This window comes from Heterodontus francisci, chromosome 13 (assembly GCF_036365525.1).
Source record: "Heterodontus francisci isolate sHetFra1 chromosome 13, sHetFra1.hap1, whole genome shotgun sequence".
Taxonomy (NCBI): domain Eukaryota; kingdom Metazoa; phylum Chordata; class Chondrichthyes; order Heterodontiformes; family Heterodontidae; genus Heterodontus; species Heterodontus francisci.
In genome coordinates, this window is record NC_090383.1 from 6,283,143 (window position 1) to 6,304,365 (window position 21,223).

At 40.7% G+C, this 21,223-nt stretch overlaps 1 protein-coding gene across 4 annotated transcripts in view; it reads left to right on the forward strand.

The window, feature by feature from the left end:
* kif16ba (kinesin family member 16Ba) overlaps positions 1-21,223 on the forward strand; it is a 167,700-nt gene that overhangs the window by 143,947 nt on the left and 2,530 nt on the right. For all 4 annotated transcript variants that reach the window (XM_068044302.1, XM_068044306.1, XM_068044304.1 and 1 more), the window contains one exon: positions 11,952-12,035. In XM_068044302.1, coding sequence (XP_067900403.1) covers positions 11,952-12,035 — 84 coding nt within the window. The remainder of the gene's footprint in view (positions 1-11,951; positions 12,036-21,223) is intronic.

Sequence of the window (21,223 nt, forward strand, 5' to 3'; positions counted from 1 at the left end):
TGGAGCAGGGTTAGCGCAAAGGAGGAGGATATAGTGATAGCTCAGAGGAGGAGAGTTGGAACTTTGGGGAGAAGGAAAGAGACAGAGAATCAAAGATTGCTGAAGGGTATCAGAGCAAGGTTGGAGGCTCAAGGAAGCATCTATGTGTTTGAACCAGTGACATTAAATACTTTGAAGGATAATACAGAGGGATAGGGCATAGAGATGGAAAGGAGATGATAGAGAGGACTGGAGGTGGAGGAAGAGATAAGGGAAGAGGGAGAACAGGATGGGGAGGGAAGGTCCTAGAGGGGGTAAAGAAGTCAAGGGGTGGGGGGTATAACAAATAAGTGACAGTTTTGGAGAGGTGGAAGATGTCGATGAAGCAGTGAGGTGGGGAAGAGGACAGGGTAATAAAAACAAGAAATGCTGGAACCACTCAGCAGGTCTGGCAGCATCTGTGAAAAGAGAAGCAGAGTTAACGTTTCGGGTCAGTGACCCTTCTTTGGAACTGACAAATATTAGAAAAGTTACAAGTTATAAGCAAGTGAGGTGGGGGTGGGGCAAGAGATAACAAAGGAGGTGTTGATTGGACCAGGCCACATAGCTGACCAAAAGGTCATGGAGCAAAGGCAAACAATATGTTAATGGTGTGTTGAAAGACAAAGCATTAGTACAGATTAGGTGTTAATGCACTGAATATTGAACAGCAGCAAGTGCAAACCTGAAAAAAAACAGTGGGTAAGCAAACTGAACAATCTAAGATGAAATGAAATAAATGCAAAAAAAAATTGTAAAAAATGTAAAAAAAAAAAGAAGAAAAAATAACTAAAAATGAAAGTAAAATGGGGGGGCTGTCATGCTCTGAAATTATTGAACTCAATGTTCAGTCCGGCAGGCTGTAGTGTGCTTAATCTGTAGATGAGATGCTGTTCCTCGAGCTTGCGTTGATGGGGACAGGGTAGTTGAAAATAAAAGTAGAATTGAGAAAAAATAATGAAATGAAAATGGTTGGTTAATTTACACAGTACGGCATCAAATAGATTAAGGGAAGTTGTTAATGGTGTTAATTAATAAATTGGGGAGACAGTTGACAAAACTTAAAAATGCAGAATTCATAAATTAAGAGCCCCAGTACATCAACAGTATTAAACAAATAGCTTGGCATCTGTCAACAAAATTAATTGAAGATTATGGTTTTACTGGGGAATTGATTAGATAAAGATTGGGGCTGTTATGGGGGAAGTTGATGAAATAAGCACCGAGAGGATAATCAGTGACAAGAAGATGCAGCAATAGTGAATAGTTTATACCTCCGGGTGTGCAGGGGAGGCTTCTCCTTCTGGTTATGGGGGTGCAGCAGCGAGCAACTGGGCAGCAGTATTGCAACACCATTCAGGTTTGTGAACTGGCAGGCAGGAATTGGGCCAGCAACCAATTGAGCAAGGGCAGACTGACACAGCCACTTTAGCCTCTGGATCAGTCTTGGCGATAAAGAGGTATAGTGGGAACTGCATTATCACCAATAACTGGAAGGTGCTGACAAATGGAACAGGATCCACGAGAGGAACCCATGGTGTTGGCAAAAACTGAAGTGGGAGGAACACAAGAACACATTTCTGTGGGCTCTGAGGTTTTAAAATTCACATCCTTGTGTTCAAATTTCTCCAAGGCCTCACCATCATTCCTACAACCCTCTATGATCTCTCTCCAAGCCTCTCGTGCATCCCTGCCTTTCATTGCTCCACAATCGGTGACTGTGCCTTCAGCTACCTAGGCCATAAACACTGTGAACTCCCTCCCTAGACCTTTCCACCGCTCTATCTGTCTCTCTCCTTGATGAAGCCCCTTAAAACCTACCTCTTTAACAAAGCTTTTGGTCACAGTCTCTTTATGTGGCTCTGTCAGGTTTTGTCTGATAACTCCTGTGAAATCCCTTGGGATGTTTTTGCTACATTAAAGGTGCTATATAAATGCAGGTTGTTGAATGCAATGCACTTGGCTTTTTTAAATCTTTACTGTTGTCTAAGAAATACACTGTTACAGCACTGGTGAATGTGGTGAATGTTAAATAATGCAGTTAGGTTTGATATAAACTGAGTTCAGTTAATTGACTGTTACACACAATGCAACCTATAGGTACAATGCTATTAAAGTAGTGAGACTGTTAAATGTTTTTAATACATACTAGATGTATCTGAATACTTTACATAACTTATCAATCCTTAGGTAAATAAGGAAAGCAACATAATATCCCTGTGGCAAAGATAGCATCTCCAACAATGCAGCATTCCCTTAGTACTGCACTGGAATGAACTGAGAATTCAGGGGGAGGGTTGCAGGGCTAGAGAAGATTAAAGTGAGTGAGAGGGGCAAGGCCATGAAGGGTTTAAAGGCGAGGATTAGAATTTTAAATTTGTGGCATAAGGGGACCAGGTGCTCAATGAGGTCAGCAAGGACTGGGGGTGATGGGTGAGTGGCACTTGATGTGGGATAGGATACAGGCAGCAGAGTTTTGGATGAGTGGAAGTTTATGGAAGGTGTAGGATGGAAGCTAGCTAGAAGAACTTGGAATAGTTGAATATGGACTTGACAAATGCATACTTGAAAATTTCACCACTGTGTCAGAGGCAAATGGACGCCAGTACGGAGGTGGAAATTGGCTGCCGTTGACGGGAAGAGGATATGCGGTTGGAAGTTCAGTTTGGCATTGAATACTATTCTGAGCTTGTCAACTTGAGGCAATGGCCAGAGACAGCAATGGAATCAATAATAAGGGTGTGGATTTTGTGGCGGAAACCGAAGACAATGGCTTCAGTCTCGCCAGTGTTTCTGGGGGGAATCTGTGGATCATCCAGAACTGGATATCAGTCAAACAACCTGACAATACAGAGACAGTGGAGTGTCAAGACAGGTGATAGAGCTGGGTATCAGCAGCATACATGTGGAAACTGACTCCATGTCTGCAGATAAACCCTTGCCACGGCCCACTGCACTTCTTTACCACTGCAATTAAGATCGTCCATTCAGCTGCTTCTGCTACTATTCTGCACAACCCCAACTCTTCAACTTTCCCATTAGCCAAACCTTCCCACGTGCTCATCCTTGCCCATGTTGCCGCAATAGTAACAATTAGAGTCTTCCATCATACTAAAATTGTCTTTACCAGGCAGCACCGAACATGGCAGCATTATTGTGGTCCACCAGCAAAATCTGCTAGAAATTAAAGCATATGTTAAGATCTTTGACTATCGTCCAGAAAGCTAAACTACAATACTTTAAACCATACAAGTGAGGAGGTCATTCCAGTAAATATAAATTGATGTTTTCACCATCTCCAAATCATCTTGTCAGTACTGTATATAATATAATCTTTGATAAAAGCAACATTCCGCGGATGCTTGAAATCAAATGAATTCTTTAAAATTATTTTTAATTTAATCTTTGAACTTGTTTTATGGAACTTAAATTCTTGATGTATGAACCAATTTACAAGCAGGTAATTAAATTGTGCAAATTAATAATTTATTGAGCTACTGTAACGTTGAGCTGAAACCGCTGTAGGGACGATCCTCTTTTTACTGCTGATCCTGTGCTTTTAATATTAAGTTGTTTGGTAAGTATCTGGACTTCCCCCGATTGTTTGCTGTACATCTTTTTGAATGACAATTGAAATAAAGTGTAACGAAAAGATTTAGTTTTGTTTTAGTCTGTCCAAGCTTCTACCTAGAGTCCATTTGAAATGTTTCTTTATAATATTTCTGTGTTCAACCACCAAACATGTTACTTGTCTACCCAAGAAGGCTGATCACATCATTACTGCTACATTTCAAACATGCTGTCCAGGATCCCTTGTCTTTGTTCTGCATTAGTGAATTGTTATCTCTGCTTTGAAATTTTAATATATTTGTAAATATGTTGGTGAATTCTAAGTACTGAATCATACAGTTGAATTTAACAAGCATGTTTTTTAAAAAAAACATCTGTTCTTTCTGAACCACATAAGACCTAGAATTTATTAGACGATGTATATTTATGAATAATTGAGAGCAGTAATTGTTTCTGAAATAGAGCTGTCTGTCCTGTATGAAATGCAGAAGTGCATCAGTGACTGGTGGAGGAGCTTATTGAACTGTTAATTTGACAAAATACAATCACTTGGTTAAAAATGGCATTGTATTTTGGAGGTTAACCATAGGAAGCCAAAGAGTGTAGCAGGAGTCTGCTACATCAAAGGTCAAAAGTGTCAGTGTCCAGTCTCCCTTAGCAACAGGAATGTAATTGCGATGAAGGCTCGTGTTCAGTGAACCATTACAACAATTAACTTTGTAGTATGTCAGCCTCCCAACAAACATTCTCTTATACGTGACATGATTTTACATTCAAAAGTTCCTTTAATTCCAATAGCTGTTTCTTTACTGTTGCCTTTTTTATTTTGCAGTGGTAACAGTTATTTCACCCTCACTTGCCATACATCCAGCTATTTGGGTGCAGAATGGCAACCATATTTGCCTGCACAAGTAATTTCCACTTTAATAAAAGGCTTTATTGTGATTGATAAATTTTTTTTTCTCTCCATTATTTCTTCCTGACTCCTTGCTGAAGAACATTTCCATGGTCAATAGGTATTGTGTAATATTTTGCAAAGTGGCTATTATTCTTGTGAACCTTAACAAACTATTCAACCACGCTGTTGTTACAGCTGATCCTGATCTTTTCATCCCATTTATTCTTTCTGTCTGTCCCTCACTCACTCACGCTGGATACAAGTTAGGAGTGATGAAAACATTGGCTGATTTTGCTCAGTCTTTGCCCGCAGACACTGAGGTCAAATGTAGCTTCTCTTCTGCGGCCCCAGCGGAAACCATCTAATAAAGAAATCTGGATTAAACCTGGCATTTGCTTGATTTAATAAACTTGCTTGGCAGTGGAAGACCCTTAGTCAGTCCTATTATAAGCACAGAGAATGCTCAATAATGCTCGTAGTTTGAGGTCTCGGGGAAATTTATCACACTGTACATAAATGTATATTTTGTTAAAACAGACAACCCAACAGGAATCAAAGTTAGGAATTAGAAGCAGGTGCAGGATCTACAGCAGTACGTTTTGACAGGGTTACCTTAAATTTACAAGCTATTAAACAAGGTGCTGTATAAATCAATAAAAAAATCTTGGGGCTGATAATGCAATGGTGGGCACCTGTTGCGCATTAGCATGCGGGGTCCTCATATTGGGTGTGGAAGCTTCAGGCCCACTCTGTACAAGGTGCGCCTAGAATGCCTTAATGCAGCAGGCATGCATGACGCACATTTGGAGTCTTATGTGCAAAATATGTGGAAAGCTGAATCTTTTCTGACAAGCAATGAAACCCAACAGCTAGCCAGCCACTTCACTGCACTTAGAAGCAACGCACAGTTAAGAAAATAAGAAGATGCACATAATTAGAATTTGGAAAGTTTAAAAATGATATGTTAGGTGATCTGTGGAGGGACTGGATTGAATCAACAGTGCATTTCTCCCACCACAATCAGAATCGTATGTTTTGATTGGGGGCTTTGACTTGAGCGGTCGGTCTTAACATAAACATTAAGATATGATCTAATAGGTAGGAGAGATGCTTTTTAAAAATAAGTAAGAGGAATACTTTTTTTTGAAACTTTTAATCTAACACTAACCCTTCCTGTCTGGTGGGTGGGAGGGGGTGATTGAGGAGGGGTAAGGAGGATCTTTTTGAAATAAAAGACAAGTATACTAGATAAATTGAGAATAATTCTACCACGGATGTTTGCACTGAGTTTATTTAGTACATTATATTTATATTTTGTTCCTAATTTGGCACAGTATTGTTCCTACATTCTGGTTTATTTGTATTTGAAAGAATAAACATAAAATGCTTCTACAGTCAAGAGGTTTCACCTGCGGCAGTATTCTAAGATAAATTACATTGACACCCTTCCTTTTTATCTCCCTGCTCTGAAAGCCTGGGAATGCAATTAAAATTTGCATACATTTTCTTCTGTGGGAAATTCTGAGAGCTTTGTATGAATTCTAAATAGCTTAGAATTATATTAATTTAACACAGGTATCTATAGGCATATCAGATACAAAAATGTCTTCAAGCAATTTTTAAGAGAATGCTTCCATCACATGAAAATGTTCTTTATAATATTCCCTCATTAGTTTGACAAAAGTAAATTGAAATTTAGAAAAATATAGCATACAAGCTTTTATGATGCGGCAATATCGACATCAGGTTAGTTCTAATCCTGATTTCTCGAAAAGATGACTGTATTTCAAGTCCTTAGGAATTCTGCTTTACATCTTAAGCAATCGTGTCAACAAATTCAACCAAGTTATGCCACAATGTGAAGGCAGATTCTGCAGCAACTCTGGCCAGGGTTTTGTTTTGTCAAATTCAAGGAAATACTTTTCTAACCCTCTTTAATGACAGTGCTAAATTGTGGCTTTTTAGAAAAGAATTATAGTCGTAGATTTATACAGCACAGAAACAGGCCCTTTGGCCCAACATGTCTGTGCCGACCATCAAGCACCCATCCAATCTAATCCCATTTTCCCGCACTTGGCCCATAGTCTTGTATGCTATGGCGTTTCAAGTGCTCATCTAAATACAACTTAAATGTTGTGAGGGTTCCTGCCTCTACCACCCCTTCAGGTAATTTTGTACACCTCAATCAGGTTTCCCCTCAGCCTTCTCTGCTCCAAGGAAAACAACTATCTTGTCTCTCCTCATAGTTGAAATGCTCCAGCCCAGGCAACATCCTGGTGAATCTCCTCTGCACCCTCTCCAGTGCAATCGCATCCTTCCAATAATGTGACCAGAACTGTACACAGTACTCAAGCTGTGGCCTAACCAGCATTTTATACATAACCTCCCTGCTCTTATATTCTATGCCTCGACTAATAAAGGCAAGTATCCCGTATGCATTCCAGCCACCTTATCTACCTGTGCTGCTGCCTTCAGTGATCTATGGACAAGTACACCAAGGTCCCTCTGTACTCCCTAGGGTCCTACCATCCATTGTATATTCCCTTATTATTTAAATATTATGTGTTTGAACTGTCAAAAGCAATTTATTAGCTTCACCTGAGTGCTACATACTGCTTTGCTGTTTACAATGATAGCTGCCACTTAGTACCAAGGTGCCTCACTTAGCTTTTCACCTGACCAAGTGAGACAGCTAGCTAGCTGTCCAGAGGCATCTATGTGTTGAGTAGTGTTCTATATGGAAATGTTATTGGAATTCTTGAAATTCCTTTGCAAGATTCCAATTCTTTTACTTCCTGTGCCCTTAGTTGCAACGTGATCCACAACTTCCGAATGCATTCCTTCCCCCTCCAAAGGCTTTTGTACCCAATCTTTTATTTTTTTTCCCGCAGCACTTGGGAGATAATGAACAATCTAGGATTCCCATGCCTGTGACATTCTCTCTTACCTACTTCAGTACAATGGTTCCCTTCTTGAGCAGCCATTTGCTTCGTGATGGTTGCCCTCATTTGAGTTGTTTTTATTTTCACCGGATTCACTGCTGACGGGGCTCCCTGTCCTTCCAACCCTGAAGGGATGGTTACTCCCCTTCCTTCTTCACTAATTTGCTTTGATTACAGGGTGACCAACTCTTGGTACTTGGTATTGGTCTCCTTATTTAAGGAAGGATATAAATGCATTGGAGGCAATACAGAGAAGGTTTACTAGACGAATATGTGGAATGGGCAGGCTGTCTTATGAGGAAAGATTGGACAGGCTAGGCTTGTATCTGCTGGAATTTTAAAAGTGTAAGAGGCGACTTGATTGAAACATATAAGATCCTGAGGAGTCTTGACAGGGTGGATGTGGAAAGGATGTTTTCCCCTGTGGGAGAATCTAGAACTAGGGGTCACTGTTTAAAAATAAGGGGTCGCCCATTTAAGACAGAAAAAAACTTCTCATCTCTATCAGAGGGTCGTGAGTCTTTAGAACTCTCTTCCTCAAAAGTCGGTGGCAAAAGAGTCTTTGAATATTTTTAAGGCAGAGGTGGATAGATGCTTGATAAGCAAGGGGGCGGAAGGTTTCCGGGGGTAGGTGGAAATGTGGAGTAATCAGTTCAGTCATGAACTTATTGAATGGCAGAGCAGGCTTGAGGGACCGAGTGGTCTACTCCTACTCCTAATTCGTATGTTCGTATGGAAAATGCAATTCAGGAATCCTTCAGCCTGCTTTAATGATGAAGTGTCCCTGCTGCTTGTCAAGCTAGAAACCTTGAGCTTGAGTGCAAGTAGTCAGAGATGCTTCCTGCACAGATCCTTATCCATGATCTCTCCTTTTGTGTAAATTCCACACATCACTGGTTTCAGCTGTCCTCCCAAAATAAACTAAAAGTTTAATAAAATCAAACTCAGCATCTTAGTAATTTAAACATCATTTAATATAATTTTAGGCCAAACTCAACATTCTTAGTCTTGCATAGAAACATGGAAAAATTTATGGCACAAAAGGAGGCCATTTGGCCCATTTTGTCCATGCCAGTCCAAAAAAGTTATCCTGCCTTATCCCACCTTTCCAGCTCTTGGTCTGTAGCCCTGTAGGATATGGCACTTCAAGTACAAATAAAGTATTTTTTAAAAACGTAATGAAGATTTCTGCCTCAAGCACCCTTTCAAGCAGTCAGTTTCAGACCCCCACCATCCTCTGGGTGAAAAAATGACTCCAACTCTCCTCTAACCCTTCTGCCAATTACTTTCACATGTCACTGGTGCCTCACTGCTCAAGATTAGTCTCGGACTAGTAAATTCAAGGAAATATTTTATAAAAGTACATCAAAAGAGCTGTTTTTTTAAAAAAAAATTGCTATCACCAACTTAAATTGCCCAGTCCCACTGCACCCTTACTTCCTGCCGCAATTTAGCAGTCATGCTTCAAGTATCCTTTTATTTATATGCTGGTGGATCTCCTGTGGCCTGGTGAATCAAAACTTTGGATCTAGAATATGCGTGCCACACTCCAGGTGTTGTTACTGATGTCACATTTTGTCACAGTTCCAAAATAAGTTTTTAAGGAAGAAAATTAAACATTTTACCCTGGGTTCTTGTGAGCTGCAGCCTGAAATGAACGCACAATTTACTGTCTTCTAATCTACATCAATTTGCAAGCATTTATAATTATGTGGATTACCACAGTGACTATTAGAACAATGGCCTTAAAAGGATTGTAGCTGAACATCACAATTGTGCTCTTGCCTCCACATGACTCATGGCAACGCCACAGGCTTTCTGCTAATAGATCAGAAAAATTGGATTCCAGTATTTTGGTCTATTAAATTTTTCTTATCATCCAGAACAAAACAAGAATAGTAATTTGCAAATATGTGTAGCAAGTTAAAAGTCAGTCTAAGACATAATTGTAAGTATACTCCATCACGATGAAAGAATACTCCTGCAGGAAACACTTTTCAATCAACATGCAAATCAGAAAATTAGATGCATTTAGAAATAATGCGATTGGCGTATAACGTGCAGTCTGTTTAACTTTGTCAAGTAGCTAAGCAGTGAGTGAAAAATATAAAGAATGCAAAGAAATGTTTAGACAGAATGGTTTGATGGACCTGTTGGTCTTTTCCTGCCTGTCATTTTCTTATTTTCTTATATGACATGTTAGCGTATCCTTTGATGTATGGAAGAAACTTGTAGATCTATTTAGTAATTCTTCCACTGAGTTACTGTGACCTGGTGATGTAAGGTGTGGAAAACAGCTGTAGACAAGTTACAACTGTAGTGTATCCCCCCTCTTCATGAACCGTGGGCCAGATATTCTATTGCAGTGACTGAGTGACTCAGCATGACTCAAATGATTACTTTTTTTCCTTTTTTTATCCTTTTGGCAAGTGTTTGGCCATTACTAACAGTACAAACAATAATGACCAAAGTGTCTTTGGCAGTGTAGTGTATTTGAAAAACAGTGTAGTGTATTTCTCTTAATTGTTTTTACTTGTATCTCTTGGTCTTTGTCTTTTGAGGATTCACTGCATTTATCTTTTTTTTTTCAAACCCGCTGAAGCATCCTCCACACTATTATTAGTTTTCTCACGCTCTGCAGGCTTGCTTTCTTTACGAGAATAAAATAGGTGTCGAGTCCCTAAAACTATTAACCTAGCAATGTCAATGTAACCACCATGTGTGCATGCAGTAAATGTGAGCAGAGCACCTAACCATTTCTCAAAATCCTCAGCTATATTTTGTAATTTTTTCTTCCCTATGATTTGTCTGCAACATATTAAAGGAGTGTGGTCAAATCATATATTAAGTTTTGAGAATGCCCAGTTTTTTTTTTCCATGGATGGGACTTTGGTATTTCATCCCTTCTGTCCTTTCTCTTCATTTCATTCTTACAAAACAGAATGAGCAAGCTGCTCTCCTCATTGTTCCTGGTCCCTTCAAGATCTAGAAAATGGGAAAAATACCTCTACTCGTTTTTACTGTTATCTCCTCCTTAGTAATCTTCATATTTTGGGATCTACCTAGTTTGAAGTCAAAGACTCCTCCAGCTGCCACATGAAGCCTCACTTAATATTGCATTCTCATGATGAATCCATGATCCCAGATGAGGGAGCCAAAGTGGGCTTGGGTCTTGATAAAATTGTCTGCATGTGACAGTTTATTGTTTACAATGTCCTGCCAAGGGAACTGTCCAAGGCAGGGATCGTTGGTGTGTACAGATTCAAGGCAGGCAGAATCAGCATGGGGTTAACTTTACAGCAGTTCAATACTAATGTAATCAGAGAAGAATAGGATGATCTGGATTTCTGTTGTAAGGTACCTTGAGCTTTTCAACGTTTATGGTCAATCCTATGGCAGATGTTGTGATTTCATTTCTATCCCTTTGAATGTTTTGAAGCCTTTGCTTGCTACAGATATCTTGTGTTGATTTCTTGCTATCTCATCTATCATTTATGTTATGGTTTCATTCTTATATCAGTAAGGAAATACAAAACTAAACATAGTGCTCTTGACTTCTTGCTCATTGATTTCTAAAGGCTGAATAGCAAATTATATTTCATCAAAAAATTAAAGTTTGGACTCTATTGTGTCTCTTTGGTCTCCGTACCTAAGGAAGTATATACTTGCCATAGAGGGAGTGCAATGAAGGTTCACCAGACTGAATCCTGGGATGGCTGGATTGGCCTATGAGGATTGAGGAGACTGGACCTATATTCTCTAGAGTTTAGAAGAATGAAAGGTGATCTCATTGAAACATACAAAATTCTTCCAGGGCTCACAAAGATGCAGGCAGGATATTTCCCCTGGCAGGGGGGGTCTTGAACCAGGGGACACAGTCTCAGAATAAGAAGTAGGCCATTTATGACTGAGATGAGGAAGAATTTCTTCACTCTGAGGGTTGTGAATCTTTGGAATGCTCCACCCCAGAGGGCTGTGGAGGCCTCATTGAGCATGTTCAAGACAGAGATCGATAGATTTCTAGTTATTAAAGATGTTATGGGATATGGGGATAGTGTGGGAAAATGACTTTGAGGTAGAAGATCAGCCATGATCCAGTTGAATGGCAGAGAAGGCTCGAGGGGCTGAATGGCCTACTCCTGCTCCTGTTTTCTATGTTCCTATGTCCTTTATTCTATTTTGATTTTTATAAAGTGGGGTTTGAACTACTGTGACGTTCTTTCAAAAAATGTCCTTAGATTTGTGGTTCTATTCCCTACTTTAGTGGAAATACTGGAGTACCCAGTCTTTTATCTTCTAGGTATAATTGATAAAATTGGACCTTTTCAGTATGTTATGATCACTGTGCAGCTTATTCTACTTTAGAATACCTAAACAAGTATACATGAGTGATAGGGCGATAATCTTGTACCCTACACGCACACATGTCTGCAGTTGTCTGTTCAATGAGTTTGAAGTGTGTTCTTAATTTTACTTAATTTTAGACAAATGAGATTGAGGATATCCTTGCTTCCCTTTTCCAGATTGGTGGTCTAGAATTTCCTCCAAAAAAGCTGTTTGGTAACCGGGATGAAAGAGTGATTGCTGAGAGACGATACCACTTAGAGGTAATGTTTAGTCTTTATTCAAGTGTAATGCAAAACAACTGTCTGTCTTAGCTGTCATTATTATATTCAACAATAAATATATTGACTTCCCAACTCAAATAACAGTAACAATTGTTTTAAATGAACATAGAATGTAGCAGTAGTAATCTGTGGTTGATTAAAAACAGCTATCAACTGAATATTAGGAAAGTTTTAAATATACATGAAATTAATGTAATAGTGTAGAGTAATATAATGTTTACATCTTGTTTGTAAAGAGTCAAGATTTTTTTAAAAATCTACAACCAGTCTTGCTTATCTATATCAGTTATTGGGGATAAACAGATTATTTGCTAAAAAAAATCTTTCATTATGTGTACACTTTAAGTATATTTATTTTTCCAGTTTACTGCCTTTAACTGTCTTCTAAAGATAATAGTTAATGACATGGTACTACTGTTCAATGGAGTTCATAGCTTTCTGGAACCTCACCCAGGCTGCCGTCCTACATTATGAGCATAGGCATCACAGCTAAGCTCAGTGCTATCAGAGGAATCCAGTCCAGTGTTGTCTTCAACTAACATCCACAAATGTGACTTTCCAGCTGGGTCCAGCCCACTGGACAGCAATCGGGAGCAGGAATCCAAACTCATTTTTCTTACACTGACTTCTTAGGGACAGTAAGGTTAATTAAATGTTTCAGTGCTGAACTGGCCGAGATCAGCTTACTCAACACAGACTGTAATTTGAATCAGGATCTTTTGATCCATGTAATTCAGTATCACACTGGATGGTAGATTTACCAGTTGGTGTAATATTTTAAAAATATTGAAAGAAACCTTTTTTTGCTTTAAGTTGAGTGCACAACAATAACTTGCATTTATAAACACTTACAGACAGTGAAGACCTGGGATCATCTGGGAGAGATGAAAAACCAGATTAAAGATCCAGGCAGACGTTGGGGTGGGGGGAGATCTAGCGATTCCTCTTTGACCATCTAGGCAAACAAAACTAGTCCAGGAGATCACATTGGCCCTTAAATACCTACTTTTTGTAAGAGGTGATGTCGGTCCCAACCAGAAACAGGGCCAGCTCTCACTTTTTTTAGAACATTACAGCGCAGTACAGGCCCTTCGGCCCTCGATGTTGCGCAGACCTGTGAAACCATCTGACCTACACTATTCCATTTTCATCCATATGTCTATCCAATGATCACTTAAATGCCCTTAAAGCTGGCGAGTCGACTACTGTTGCAGGCAGGGCGTTCCACGCCCCTACTACTCTCTGAGTAAAGAAACTACCTCTAACATCTGTCCTATATCTATCACCCCTCAACTTAAAGCTATGTCCCCTCGTGTTTGCCATCACCATCCGAGGAAAAAGACTCTCACTATCCACCCTATCTAACCCTCTGATTATCTTATATGTCTCTATTAAGTCACCTCTCGTCCTCCTTCTCTCCAACGAAAACAACCTCAAGTCCCTCAGCCTTTCCTCGTAAGACCTTCCCTCCATACCAGGCAACAACCTAGTAAATCTCCTCTTCACCCTTTCCATAGCTTCCACATCCTTCCTATAATGCGGTGACCAGAACTGCATGCAATACTCCAGGTGCGGCCTCACCAGAGTTTTGTACAGCTGCAGCATGACCTCGTGGCTCCGAAACTCGATCCCCCTACTAATAAAAGCTAACACACCATATGCCTTCTTAACAGCCCTATTAACCTGGGTAGCAACTTTCAGGGATTTATGTACCTGGACACCAAGATCTCTCTGTTCATCTACACTACCAAGAATCTTCCCATTAGCCCAGTACTCTGCATTCCTGTTACTCCTTCCAAAGTGAATCACCTCGCACTTTTCCGCATTAAACTCCATTTGCCATCTCTCAGCCCAGCTCTGCAGCCTATCTATGTCCCTCTGTACCCTACAACATCTTTCGGCACTATCCACAACTCCACCAACCTTCGTGTCATCTGCAAATTTACTAACCCACCCTTCTACACCCTCTTCCAGGTCATTTATAAAAATGACAAACAGCAGTGGCCCCAAAACAGATCCTTGCGGTACACCACTAGTAACTAAACTCCAGGATGAACATTTGCCATCAACCACCACCCTCTGTCTTCTTTCAGCTAGCCAATTTCTGATCCAAAGCTCGAAATCACCTTCAACCCCATACCTCCGTATTTTCTGCAATAGCCTACTGTGGGGAACCTTATCAAACGCCTTACTGAAATCCATATACACCACATCCACTGCTTTACCCTCATCCACCTGTTTGGTCACCTTCTCGAAAAACTCAATAAGGTTTGTGAGGCACGACCTACCCTTCACAAAACCGTGGAAACTTGAAGGAATTCAGTGAATCATTACCCACTGCACGAGATGGCAGCCTGTTACAGAGGCCCACTATTCTCTGGAGAAAAGAATCACCTCCTGACATCTAAATCCCTCCATGACTTCGCCCCTCCCAATCTCTGTTACTTCCTCTGCACCCTTCTGGCCTCTTGCGCATCTTACACATTCTAGCCTCTCCCAGGTGATCACATAGTTGGGGTAGGGAGTGCATATATTGTGATAACACGAGGTATCGGTGCGACAGGCTGGATGGACCAAAGGGTCTTCACCTGTCCATTATGTTCTTAGAAATGTAAATTGTCGTGTACTTCCACTTAAAACAAAAATTGTATTTTTCTCCAGTATTATTTAAAAGCTTGGTCAAAGCGATAGGTTTTTTTATTCTTTCATGGGCTGTCGGCGTCACTGGCAAGATCAGCGTTTGTTGCCTGTCCCTAATTGCCCTTGACAACTGAGTGGTTTGCTAGGCCATTTCAGAGGGCATTTTAAGAGTCAACCACATTGCTGTGGGTCTGGAGTCACATATAGACCAGACCAGGCAAGGAGGCAGTTTTCCTTCCTTAAAGGACATTAGCGAATCAGATAGATTTTTACAACAATCAATAGTTTCTTGGCACCATTACTGAGACTGGATTTCAATTCCAGGTTTTTATTAATTAATTGAATTTAAATTCCATCAGTTGCTGTGATGGGATTTGTCCCCAGGTCATTAGCCTGGGTCTCTGGATTACTAGTTGAGTGACATTGCCATTGTGTCACCATTTTAAGGAGCATCTTAAAAGAGGAAAAAGAGTTAGAGAGGGGGAGCGGTTTAAGGAGGAAGTTCCAAAGCTTGGGGCCCACGGCTGCCAGTGTGCAGCGATTAAAATCAGGGGTACACGAGGGCAGAATTGAAAGGTGCAAGAGACCTGGGAGGGTGCAGGAGATTACACAGATATGGAGACAGATCATGGAGGGAATTGAAACAAGGATGAGTATTTTAAAATCGAGGCATTGTTGAACCAGGAGCCAACGTAGATCAGCGAGCCCAGAGTTGATGGGTGCATGGGATTTGGTACAAGTTAGGATACAGGCAGCAGAGCTTTGAGTGAACTCGTGTATGGAGGGTGGAAAATGGGAGGCTGGTCAGGAGAACATTGGATAAGTCAAGTCCAGAGGTAACAAAGGCATGGATGAGTGTTTCAGCAGCAGATGAACTGAAATGGTGATGTTAGGGCATTGGAAGTAAGTGGTCTTGGTGATGGAGCTGATATGTGGTAAAGAACTTTATTTATGGCTTTCATTTCAAAAAAGCAGTCATTATGGCAAAACTGGAAGCGAGCTTTAAGTTTAGCCAGAAGATCTATGCATCACTTTTGCCACAAAGGTGCAAATAATACAGTAATCCATTTTAATGCCATTTTTGTGCTTATAAAGAAAGCAAAAAAAACCAAAACAATCTCAACTCCAATGTCATTGCTGATTGAGTGAGGTTGGTTTGTTTGATTGCTTTGTTTTTAAATTGTCCAACCCTGAATAATCAAGCTTATCAAGGTGATAAATGTACTTTGCACCACTGAGTTTATAGGTGTCATTGCTGTCAATAGCTCACACGTTGATATAACTCCCTCTTGGACTGTCAACTGAGTTTTCATTAGAACTGATGATGGATGCATACCATCAAGGGGAAAACTGAGCGCCTGTCCATCTCACGCCGTGAAAGTATACCTGTTATTGATCGTATTGTCGAATGAGTTTGACAGGGAGGTCATGGAACAGTCATCAGTCTAGTTCATCCTCCATCCTAGCACAACATTCAAGAGATCATGAAAAACAATGGAACAAAATTATTCAGAGCAAGCTTAGGAAATTATTATGGCTAGTGCCAGCATGCTTTGTAAGGCTTTTGTCCTACTGCAGCTTTTCTTCCTGAAGGCTTTTTTCATGGTCAGATGCTGATGGGTGAATTTTTTTCAATACCTTGCTTCCCTCTTTACCACCAATCTGCAAGGAGAAATTATTTTTCATTACTGTTAAACAGCCAGTAATTCACAAGCAGGAATGCATTAACAACTCAATCCATTGTCCTAGCAGTATACAGCTGCTCTGGACTTTTTAGTTTAAATCATGTCCTCTTGAACAGTCTTCAGATTTGGGAAGATTTGATTAGCTAGAATGTTCCATTTACCATGAAAATCCTTGAATTGTAGTGAAGTATCGGGTGAGTCCATCAGCGATCGAATGCGTAAGGTGGACTCATGCCTCAGTGAAGCAGTCTGTATAATAGTTTATCCCCTGTAGTATCATGTCCCAGACAAGATGGTGTCTACTCAGTGTCTGGGTGAGGAGAGTTAACATGGAAGAATTTCCTTTCTACATCTATCTGAATATGTGGCTCTAGACTCATGGTTAGAACCTTTGAACTGCTGCTACCTTTTCTCCAACTTATTAGCTAATAGTTAACGGCCGGTTTTCTTTAATCCATAATTTATTTGCCTTGTTTTTTTGAGGTTTTTTTTTGCATACTTACAAGCTTTTTCTACAGATGAAATCTGAGGAATTTTCAGTCCCCTCTTCCTCTGTAATTGGACTGACATAATATGATTCAAGTCACAGATTTGGGTAGCTCCGGCCATTCCAAGATTTATACATTGCATTATGAAGAGCATACTTAGGTTTTGGCCACTGCCAAGTCAGGTCATGAGGTTTCTTTGTTGCATCTTCTTCTTCTTTGGCCTCCTTATTTCGAGAGACAATGGGTAAGCGCCTGGAGTAGCTATAAAGGCCAATTCTAGAGTGACAGGCTCTTCCACAGGTGCTGCAGAAAAATTTGTTTGTCGGGGCTGTTACACATTTGGCTCTCCCCTTGCGCTTTTGTCTTTTTTCCTGCCAGCTGCCAAGTCTCTTAGACTCGCCACACTTTAGCCCCGCCTTTATGGCTGCCCGCCAGCGCTGGCGAACGCTGGCAACTGTTGCATAAGGCTCCTTTATTGTTATGAATCCTTCGGTCATGATTTTAAATTTCTGAAAATAGCTATGCAGCTCTCCAATGATGTTCATAGGAGTACAACGGAATTGTGTTCTTTTGTTAACTGCTTTCTGCTGTAACTTTCTTTTCCTAGGGCACTAGATAATGCATCTTTCAGGAGCCCTCGTTTCATATATTTATTTCATAAAGAGCAATGGTGAAGATCACAGAGTTGCATTTTGCCAAATGATCCTGTATTTACCCCAGATAACTGTGGCCACTTCTCATTTAGCCTTGTCAGACCTTCCCAAAATGGTCCGTTAGTTATGTGAGACCTGTGGGAGGCATGACTGCTCAAATTTATTCTGTGTACCACTGTATCTTTGAACGGGCTTGAATGACAGTTGGTTATTTGAAACTGGCCCATCAGGAATGTTACAAAATTGTCTATAAAAATCAAAATAGACATAATGGGAAGTGATATTTCAGAATGAATAGTTGTATGGCAATCTGCAAACGGTATTCATGGCAACTATGTTCTTGTCTATTCTCCTATGCTAACAGATTAATAGTTAGATATGACCTATTCAAATAAACTGTTAACTCAAATGCTGGAAATTGGTTTGCATCAATTAAAATGTTGAATGAAAGAAAAACAAATGTTACATTGAATGAATGATGGAATGAAGAGTATTTCTCCTTTGAAAAAGTTTCTGATTTTACTCTCTTGCTTCTTATCATGTACCTTAAGGATTTTAATCTCCTGTTGCCAGAGCTGAAATGGGCTGGTACTCCAGCACTGCAAGAGCACTTGTGTTTGAGGCCCAGGGTAACATCAGTCCGCAAGGCTCAATGTTGAGGAGGAGCTCATCTTGTCCATGAGATTTACCTCCTACTCCCTCGTCTGCTCCCTTGTCTACTCCCATGAAACTGCTGACCACCCAACCTCCCTTCCTGGTTCCCCATGTTAGCTGATATCGTTAACAGTTCTCTCTCCTCCATGAAACATTCTTGACTCCTCCATCCTTGCAAATTACCGTCCCAACCTCCCTTTCTTGAACGTTTTTGAATGTGCTGTGACCTCCCAAATATGTGCACATCTTTCCTAGAACTGTATGTTTTAAGTGCAGCTGGATGGGACTGCACTCACCTGGTTCCTTCTTAATTATCCACTCGTGGCCAGAGAATTAACTTCCCACTCCCGCACTATTATTTCTGGTGTCCCCTGAGGATCTATCCTTGGCGCCCTCCAAGTTCTCATCTACATGCTACGCCTCAGCGACATCATCTGAAAACACAGCCTCAGTTTCCACATGTACACTGACAACATTCAGCTCTACCTCACCAATACCCCTCTCAACCTCTCCACTGTCTCTAAATTGTCAGATTGCTTGTCTGACAGTCAGTACTGGATGAGCAGAAATTTCCTTCAACTAAATATTGGGAAGACCAAAGCCATCGTGTTTGGTCCCCACGACAAACTCTGTTTCCTAGCCCTCTCCATGGCAACTGCTGGAGGCTGAACTGTGCTGTTTGCAACCTTAGTGTCATATTTGACCTGAGATGAGCCTCCGCAGATCCATGGCAGACTAAGACTGCCTATTTCCACCTCCGTAATATCACCCAACTCCACCCCTGCCTTAGCAACCCTCATCCATGACTTTGGTACTTCGAGACTTGACTATTCCAGCACACTTGGCCAACCTCACAACTTCAGCCTCTGTAAACTGGAGGTCATGCAAAACTCTGCTGCCCATGTTCCGGTTCATACCAAGTTTCCTTCACGTATTCCGCTGCCCCCCCACCCCCCATTCTTGCTGACCTACATTAGCTCCCAGTTAAGTAGACTCAGTTTTAAAGTTCTCCTTTTTTCAGATCCCTCCAAAGCCTCCGCCCCCTCCCTATCTCTGTAACCTTCTCCAGTACTACAACCATCCCGAGATATCTGTGCTGCTCCAATTCAGACCTCTTGAGCATCCCCAATTTAAATCGGCAGCCGTGCCTTCAGCTACCAAGATCCTAAGCTCTGTGATTCCCTCCGTAAACCTCTGCACCTCTCTACCTTTCTTTCCTCCTTTTAAAATCTCTTTAAAAGTTATCTCTTTCATCTGTCCTCATATTTCCTTATGTGGCTCTGTTCCAAATTTTGTTTGATAATGCTCCTGTGAGACTCCTTGGAAAGTGTTATTACGTTAAAGGCACTATACAAATGCAGGTAGTTGTTGTAGTTGATGGTTTGCTGCTGGAGAAATGTGTCATTATATCTTCCCAATCCCTAAGAACTCTTTCTCAGCATCAAGCAGGAAAGAACCACTCAGCTATTGGCTTCATTGTTCTTCATGTATGCACTCTGTTGCCAGTTAGCCCGCTCACCTTGGTCTGAAATCTGTCTGCCCTCTCAGTGAGCACAAAAGATCCAATGTAACTCTTCAAAGAACAGGGAAGTTCTCCCAGTGTCCCGGTCAACACTTATCCCTCACCCAACACTACTGGAACAGTTGAATAGGTGATTTATCTCATTGCTGTGAGCAAATTGGCTTCTGTGTTTCACTACTTTAAGAACAGTGACTACACTTCAAAAGCAAATCATTGGCTGTAAATCGCTTTGAGATATCCCGAGGTTGCGAAAGGATTGCTTTCATGCAAGTTTTTTTTTATCAGTCATTTAGTAGCAGCTGCCCTGAATGAAATAATCCTCACAGTTGTAGGGACTGAAGGTTATAAACACACAAAAAAAGGGGACAGAGAAAGATCAGCTGATCCATCACACTTGTCCCATGTAATAGTGCAACTAAGTATGGAGGTCCTGTAATCTCCTGGAGAAGCAAAAAATTGATTTTTTAAAACCTTCGGCCAAAATGCAATTGAACATTTTTACATTTGTTCAGTTAGATTTAGTGCACTTTTAACATGTGCCTTGAATTTTCAGTGGTTACATTATGAATACTTGTCAATAATGCTGAGAATACAGTAAATGTGTGGTGTACTATTGACAGCATCTGAACAGCAGTGCAAGCAGAGAATGACAATTACGCTCTCAAATATCTGCACAGTTTACTAATTTCTTCCCATAGCTCAGGTCCGCTTAATCTTATTGAAGAGAGTTGATAGGATGGGCAGAAGAAATTGGACGACAATCAGCTGCCTTTCAGAGTTTTGAAAACTTTGAAACAAGAAGCTGTGTACAAGTGGCGGTTGTACTGTTAGTGTGAACCTGCAGGGTATTTCCTCCAATATCAGGCCAAGCCAGTGCCTACATGCTGTCGTTTCCACTGACATTCATTCTCCTCATGTCAAATGTTCACAAAAACAATTATGGGCAAAACTATAGCAAATGGATTTCTATGTCTGCAAAATGTCAGGTCATCCATTTTGGACCTAAAAAAAAAAACAGGGTACTTTTTAAATGGTGGTAAGCTAGAAACAGTGGAGGTCCAAAGAGACTTGGGGGTGGGGGGAGTGGCGGGGCGGTGGGGTGGTCTAGGTACCTAATCCTTAAAATGTCACAAACAGATACAGAAAATAATCAACAGGCTAATGGAATGCTGGTCTTTATAGCTCGAGGACTAGAATACCAGGGGGTTGTGGGGGGAAGAGGCTATGCTACAGCTATACAAACCACACCTGGAGCACCACACCCTAGGCCTTGGAGGGAATACAGTATAAATTCACAAAAATGATACCTGGACTTCAAGGGCTGTTACGAGATTACACAAACTGGGGTTGTATCCCTGGAATAGAGAAGGTTAAGGGATGATTTGATCGAAGTTTTCAAGATGTTAAGCAAACAGGTAATTTCTCTGTATCTACCCTTATTTGGGAAGTCTAAGACTGGGGCATAGTCTAAAAATTAGGAAACGCTTCTACACGCAAAGGCTGGTAGAAGTTTGGAATTCTCTTC